Source organism: Hordeum vulgare, chromosome 6H (assembly GCF_904849725.1).
Source record: "Hordeum vulgare subsp. vulgare chromosome 6H, MorexV3_pseudomolecules_assembly, whole genome shotgun sequence".
Taxonomy (NCBI): Eukaryota; Viridiplantae; Streptophyta; class Magnoliopsida; order Poales; family Poaceae; genus Hordeum; species Hordeum vulgare.
This window is the reverse complement of record NC_058523.1, coordinates 420,559,265-420,567,243: the sequence shown is the minus strand read 5'-3', so window position 1 is coordinate 420,567,243 and position 7,979 is coordinate 420,559,265. Positions and strand designations below refer to the sequence as shown.

The 7,979-nt window shown below is 47.5% G+C and overlaps 2 protein-coding genes across 2 annotated transcripts; both read left to right on the top strand.

The window, feature by feature from the left end:
* Nucleotides 1–3,139: 3,139 nt before the first annotated feature.
* Nucleotides 3,140–5,329, top strand: LOC123404785 (pentatricopeptide repeat-containing protein At5g39350). Its single transcript, XM_045098729.1, has one exon. The coding sequence runs from the start codon at nucleotides 3,163–3,165 to the stop codon at nucleotides 5,167–5,169; it is 2,007 nt and encodes a 668-aa protein (XP_044954664.1). The 5' UTR covers nucleotides 3,140–3,162; the 3' UTR covers nucleotides 5,170–5,329.
* Nucleotides 5,330–5,359: 30 nt separating this feature from the next.
* On the top strand, nucleotides 5,360–7,202 carry LOC123404787 (actin-depolymerizing factor 1). Its single transcript, XM_045098731.1, has 3 exons — nucleotides 5,360–5,626; nucleotides 5,728–5,993; nucleotides 6,738–7,202. The coding sequence occupies exons 1-3, from the start codon at nucleotides 5,360–5,362 to the stop codon at nucleotides 6,886–6,888; spliced, it is 684 nt and encodes a 227-aa protein (XP_044954666.1). The 3' UTR covers nucleotides 6,889–7,202.
* The last annotated feature ends 777 nt before the right edge of the window (nucleotides 7,203–7,979 follow it).

Below are 7,979 nucleotides of genomic sequence, written 5' to 3'. Positions count from 1 at the left end.
TACTAACAAGCACCAAGTAAGTTACACAAACTTACTTGAGCTATATCACACAAGTAGGTGAACAACACAAGATGCTAGATCACACTATATCACACGATATATCAAGGGCTGCAAGTATGAACGTGTGGATATAGAGGGTATGCTTGAATGATTAATCTTGTACAAGAAATGGCCAACACAATATAATGAGCACAAACAATATGCAATGTATGTATGCTCAAGTAACACAAGTAAACCACAAGTAAGGAGTTAGGGTTAAGGATAACCAAGGTCACTGAGACGAAGATGTATCCCGATGTTCACTTCCTTGGAGGGAAGCTAGTCACCGTTAGAGAGGTGGATGTTACCACGAAGGCACACCAACATCACGAAGGCTCACCCTATTATCCCTTTGAGATAACACCACGAAGGCGTTTCTCAACCACTAGTGGTAAGCCTTTGAGGTGGCTTCCAAACCCTCACAAACTTTTCCGGGGGGTAATCACACGGATTGATTCCTCTCCGAAGAACTCCTACCGCCTAGGAGTCTCCAACCTCCAAGAGTAACAAGATCACGGGGAATGCTCAAAACTTGCTCAAATATCAAATAGCTTGGGTTAAGAGGAGGAGAGGGAGACGATCTATCTTTTGATTGGAACAACTCTCAAAGGGGCTCACAAATGCTCTTGGGATCTAAGATTTGGTGTGAGCAAATGTGTGTGAGGTAGAAGTGTGTTCTTATGAGGATAAGGCTGTGTTGGGCAACCCTCTCACGAAGTGGGAGGGGGTATTTATAGTGGGGAGAGAAAAACAGCCGTTGGGGACACTTTAAGTCACACAGGGTCCGGACGTCCGACAGTTGCCGGAAGTCCGGGCGTCTGCGAGGGGTCGGACGTCCGACACCGGTCGGTCGTCCGAGGGCTGTAGATATGACTGGAACCCCTGTGAAATGAACAGCGACCGAACGTCCGGAGAAGACCGGAAATCCGAGTTATTCGACTCAACTTCTTCTGGTGGGAGGTTCCGGATTTCCGAAAGGGGACGGACGTCCGGGCCTCGGACGTCCGGAGGGAGCCGGAAATCCGAGTTATAGAGCTTATGTTCTTCTGGTGCAGGGTTCCGGATTTCCGAAGCTGGTCGGACGTCCGGGCCTCGGACGTCCGGAGGAGGCCGGATGTCCGAGGCACTGGTCCTGTTTTATGATAACAGCAGAGTAGTGGAGATGTGGTAAGAGCAGAACAGTGGATATCTAGTTTGAGCAAGTTCATCACAAAACCTGTGATCCCCTCTTAATAGTGCGGGATCCCTAAAGACTCAAGAGTTATAAAAGGGGTACCGATGATCCATACTTGAGTGTATACTTTTATTCGCTGATCATCACTCCGCACCACTAACGTCAAAGGAACCGGTACCTTTGAGTTAGCCCTTTCACTTGAGCTTGATGTTGTTGTTCCTTCTTGGCTCAAGTTGAAAGCAAGACATGATGAAGTCTTCAAGCAGCTCTCCCATACACAATGTGGAAAGCCTAGCTTATGTATTCATCTTCATTTGTCCACCATGTGAACATCCACAAGAATCAATCATGTAGTGCTCAGGAATGCTTATCTTGATCTTGGCCTTGTTAGCACATGAGCTTGTCCTTATCAACACATGATCATTAACAATAGTTTCAATGATATATTCGTGTTGATCCACTTGAACTTGCACACCACAATCTTGATGACGATCGCCACTTGACGTCATCCTTCATGGGTTGTATGAGATCTTCCTTTTGACGCAAGCCCATGGAAGCACACCTAACCCCCACATAGGACTCTCACAAAGACCATGGGTTAGTACACAAACACGTAATGTACAATGCTTACCATACCATGGGATCACTTGATCCCTCTCGGTACATCTTATACGCTTTGTGTGTTGATCATCTTATTTACTCTTTGTCTAAGATCTTGATCAACCTAGTGTCTCTATGACCATTCTTTGAATAATACCTTGAATACCATCTTGGTCATCATATAAACTCCTTGAACCCAACAGATGGACTTCAAGAAGTGCCTATGGACAAGTCCTATAAATATAACTTAAGGCAACCATTAGTCCATAGGAATTGTCATCAATTACCAAAACCACATATGGAGATATATGCTCTAAAAATCTACCCCATGAGTGAAATAAGATAACAGTCCATTGATCAATTCACGTAGCCTCTTTGTTTTGCTTTGATTGTCCCGCTCAATTTCTCATCATGGTGGAATTAACAATGGACGGTTGATTTCTCAACAAAATAGGATAGGACTGACTATACTAGTTAGTTAGCTTATTATTTTAATAAATCAGTGTGATATTTTTTTCTCCCGTTGCAACACACGGGCCATTTTGCTAGTATAAACAAACAACCTCCGGATTATATTTGCATGAAGAGGTGAGGTATGACAGTCCCACATCTGAACTACTTGACCAGCAGCCATTACGGATTTGTTAAATACCCCCACAAACAAAAATATGAGCACCAACCTCCCAAGATTTTGCCGAATCAGTCAGTTAAGAGAAAAAAATATGGCACCACGTATACAAAGCTGAGATTGGAATAACATTAGAACACAAAACCGTTGGATGAAAAGGTGGATTGTAGGCAAAAACTTGACGACAGAGGGATGGCCTGTGACAGAGGGATTTTACCATCGAACAGGTGGAGGGCCTGCTGGAGCGGAGTGAAATTAGCAAACCAAGAGAGCGAATGGAGCATCACCAAATCGGGGGAGATCTAGATCAATATTGGATTATCATCTAAACTCACCACAACTCGTGGACTGCTGAAAGCGTCCGTCGCAGAACTGGGAGAGCAAGAGGACTTATTCAACCCTCCTTTAGGCCTTGTTCGGTTAAACCTTTCCTGGAGATGATTGAAGAGGTTTGAAGGAAATTAGGAAGGAATTTGACTTGTAAGGGATTTAATCCTCTCCAATCCATTTCAATCCCCTTCAAACCACAATCGAGCTCGCGGTAAACAACTGTTTAAAGAAAGATCTGACGGCCGGAAACTAAGTAAACACGAAATCCAATGGTCAAGAAGGTCGAGGGCGTGAGAGCTCGGTTTTATTATAAAAAAAAATATACACTCAACTCAAGCATATTAAAGACCGAAGAGCCAAAGCAGCCACCGCCCTCCGTGTTCTTGTGTGAATGATGATACTGGTACCCAGCCCGCTCGTCCGGCAATGCCTGGCCCTCCTCCGCTCAAAGAACGCGACCCCCCTCTCTCCCACCACCACCGCCCAGCTCCACGCTCTCCTCCTAACGTCCGGCCACCTCCACGACAGCAGCATCTATCCCCTCTTCATGCTGCACTGCGCCAGCGGCCGCCCCTCCGACGCCCACAACCTGCTCGCGCAAATGCCCCACCCACCTCCGGTCTCCCTAACCAACTCCCTCCTCCACTCATACACCGGCCTTGGCCACCACAGGGAGGCCGTCGCTCTTTACTCCCGGATGCGTGCCTTCGACCACCTCACCTTCCCCTTGGCCGCCAAGGCCTGCGCCGGCCTCCGCCTCGGCCGCCATGGCCGTGCTGTGCACTGTCGCTCGCTCGCTGCCGGCTTCGGCCGCGACGCGTACGTGCAGAATGCGCTGATTTCCATGTACATGAGCTGCGGCGATGTTGACGACGCGGAGGCGGTGTTTGGTGCGATGAAGAACCGTTCGGTCGTGTCATGGAACGCGGTGATCGCTGGGTGCGTCAAGAACGGCTGTGCAGAAAGAGCGCTGGAGGTGTTTGGCGAGATGGTTGCGGATGGTGCCGGGGTTGACCGTGCCACAGTTGTGTCTGTACTGCCAGCTTGTGCGCGAGCCAAGAATTTGAGCATTGGAAGAGCTGTGCACCGGTTGGTTGAGGAAAGAGGCTTGGGGGATTATGCCGCGGTGAAGAATGCGTTGATTGACATGTATGGGAAGTGTGCGGGATTGGAGGAGGCACGAAGGGTCTTCGATGGCCATAAATATGACAAGAATGTTGTTTCGTGGACAGTCATGATTGGTGCGTACGTGTTGAATGACCGTGTGGACGAGGCCTTTAATCTTGTTTTTGACATGCTCATGACTGGTGGTGCACCATGGCCCAATGGAGTGACCATGGCGTATCTACTCTCAGCTTGTTCCAGCTTGCCGTCATGGAGGCGTGCAAAGTGCACGCACGCAATGTGCATTAGACTTGGGCTTCAATCAGACATTGTTGTTGAGACTGCACTTATTGACACTTACGCAAAGTGCCATAAGATGAAGATGATGGAGTTGACACTTCGAAATGGCTCATGGCGGACAGAAACATGGAATGCAGCTATCTCTGGTTATAGTCGCAGTGAACAGGAGAAGAAAGCTGTAGGATTATTTAAGCGGATGATTGGAGAATCGGTGCGTCCGGACTCTGCAACACTTGCAAGCATCCTCCCAGCGTATGCAGAATCTGCGGACCTGACACAAGCAAGGAACATCCACTGTTTCTTGCTGACTCTTGGGTTTCTTCGGAGCACAGCGATCACAACTGGTTTAGTCGATGTGTATGCCAAGGCAGGTGACCTGGACATAGCATGGACACTCTTCGACAGGCTACCTGAAAAGGATGTTATTGCCTGGACCGCCATCCTCACTGGGTACGGTATGCATGGACATGCCCAAACTGCCATCCTGCTATATGACCGGATGACGGAGTTGGGGGTGAAACCGAACACCGTGACCTTCACCTCCCTGCTGTACGCTTGCAGCCATGCAGGCTTGATAGACGAAGGCCTTCAGCTATTTGAGGATATGCGTAACATTCATGGCGTGGTGCCAAATGTCGAGCACTACCTGTCCCTGGTCGACATGGTTGGCCGTGCTGGGAGGATCAAGGAGGCCTACTACCTCATCAAAGATATGCCATTCGAGCCGAGTTCCTCGGTGTGGGGTGCTCTGCTGGGTGCTTGTGTTCTACACAAAAATGTTGAGTTTGGGGAGATTGCGGCGAAGCATTTATTTGAGCTTGAGCCGGAGAACACCGGCAGTCGTGTGCTCCTTGGGAACATATACGCTGCAGCTGACAGATGGAACGATGTTCAGGAAGTCCGAAAAATTATGGAACGAAAAGGTCTCATCAAAGAATCGGGATCTAGTTTGGTCGAGACGAGGTCTGAACAATGCCGAACGGCGATTTTATAGAATGCAAGTCTTGTACTCGTGTCATATATATCAAAACGGATTTTTTTTTCTTTACATGACACCATAAAAAGGAAGTGTCTTTTCAAGAGTAAATACAGACCACCCCATGTCCCCATGTACCCTTGTTTTGATGCTGCAAAGATTTCGCTGAGGGAAGGTCTGTCTATTATAGGGATGGGTGGTAGCGCGCATGTTGGTTGGACACAAAAGTTTCTGGTTCTCACACACTAAGGAGGGGCCATGCTTGGTCAAAAGCCCCTCCCCGGATGTGGTGGCATCATGCAGCAGGCCTCCCTATATTTTGCCTCCGCTTCCTCTCTTTCAGGCCTTCAAATCTTGCCCCTGCTTGTGCGGCTGCACATCCCCCCTCCCTTCCTTCCTCTTCCCCTCGCCACACCCCTGTTTGCTTCTCAACCCAAGAAAGGAGGGAAGGAAACAAGAGAAGGCATCAACCATGGTGAGTACAGCCCAACCTCATTCTTTCATAATGCTGTTCAAGGAATCGTTCCCCTATAATGGGGTGTGTGTTAACATGTTATGGGGATTCCTTGTTGCAAGTCGAATTCCGCGTCAGGAATGGCTGTTTGCGACGAATGCAAACTCAAGTTCCAGGAACTCAAGGCGAAGAGGAGCTTCCGCTTCATCGTGTTCAAGATCAATGAGAAGGTGCAGCAGGTGGTGGTGGACAGGGTCGGGGAAAAAAACGAGAGCTACGATGATTTCGCTGCCTGCTTGCCTGCTGACGAGTGCCGCTATGCGGTATTTGATTTTGACTTCGTCACTGATGAGAACTGCCAGAAGAGCAAGATCTTCTTCATCTCTTGGTAACACCTGCTTGGATCACATTTTTTTGAAATGATCATAGGGTGTTGCATTTTCATAGTATATTACAGAGTTCTTATTCAATCTTATGGAAGGCAGTTGCTGGTCCAAATTTATGAATTCGGATGGGATTCAGTTTGACAAAGTCGCCTCTGCGTGTTAGATTAATGCAGTTCGGTATTTCATTTTATCTTTGATCATTTGGTTTCTATACAAGCCATAATTTAACACACTTTGCCACTAAATTAGTGCATTTATTCCATTGTCCACTGGTGACCAAAGCGTGTAATTTTGTTAGATCAGCTTGCAAAGGAACCGGGAAGACACTTACTAGCTTATTTACCACACAAAAAATGGAAATAGAAATTCAGCGTAGGCAGGGAAGCATGGATCTTAAGAAAATAATATCAGAATCTCAAGAATTTGGTATTATGTATTGGAATTCAAATTTGTGTTACAGACCGTAACACCAAGGAAGACATGCCTTGATTTTTTCCCCGTATATATTGTAGTGGGCAGTTTTCAGTGTGACCTCAAATTAAGACTCCAAAAAGGCCATAGGCTGTTTCTTCTGACAAGCTGCTTCCTGGTTTCAGTGCTCTGGAGTCTGTACATAACGAATTGCCTGCAATATCATAAATGCTTAAGCATGATCGTGTAAATGCACGACGAAACAGAACTGGTTCCTGTTACTTTGAGCTGAAAACTGAAGCAGCGTTTTGCGCATCGTGGTGTTTCTTGGGCAGGGCTCCTGACACATCCAGGGTGAGGAGCAAGATGCTGTACGCGAGCTCCAAGGACCGCTTCAAGAGGGAGCTGGACGGCATCCAGGTGGAGCTACAGGCGACTGACCCGAGCGAGATGAGCATGGACATCGTAAAGGCGCGAGCCCTCTGAAGAAGAGAAAACCCGAGCCCGGCTACTTACTACGTACACCCACACCCGCACCCACCCCTGGAGCAGGAGCACCGGTTCCTGTTCTTGCAGTTCCTCACCATCCATTTTCCCTGCCATTCTTTTCCTGGAAGCAAAGTGTTGTGTTCTGTATGAGACTGTATGCCGTCTTCATTCTTGTTATTCCCCGTGTTTGGTGCCATAGTCTCTGACTACTGCTGTAAACTTAGAACATATTTGCATTTGATGCCAGGTGTGAAGCCTAATGTGGCGTAGGTAACCGCCGATTTTCACAAAAGAAGATTTATTTTATCTCATCTGTTGTTCTTGTTCATGATACTGTCATCTGCCTCTATATATTTATCAGGAACCTTTGCCGTCACAACAAGTCATATTTTCGGGTGCAAACGGACATACCCAGATTGCAACAGATGCGCAATTGTTCCTTCAAATAATTGTATTACACTGTTTCTGGGCAATAGTAGATTAGGTTGATTTTGATGGATCCTACGGATCGACTAGGGTAGATGAGTCACGGTAGATCGCATGTGATTACCTTGTCCTGAGCCGGATGAGCCTGCATCGTTCTTTATCGGTGTGGTGGCGACGGCGGTGATGGAGAAGATGGGTTAGGCGTGGGTGGAGCTTCCCGTGAGCACCGCGCTTAACCTAGATCGGATAGGTATGTCGGTAGGGGTGTGACGGCGGCGAATCTCGTAGTTCGTGCCCCGACACCCCACCGTTCTTTATATAGCGTGAGTCACAGGGGCCCATCAACCATAATGGGTTGGGCGCTCCCGATCAAGGCGCATAGATCAAGGCCCGTTGGGCCGTTGGGCCCACGCGGCGAGAGAAATCAATCTAACATTCTCCCCTTTGATCTCGACTTTTACTTTTGACTTTACACTTTTTCATTTGTTCCATCACATATAAACATGTAGAGCATGTCTCATCGTCACAGCTTGATTGCTGATAGAATCATACAGCCACAACACACTTTTGTTTTGAAACAAATTCATTTACTTTTGGGCCTCTTATAATCCAGGAATCATAGACTTTCCAACAAACCCATGCCGGCTAAGTGTTCCTTGAAC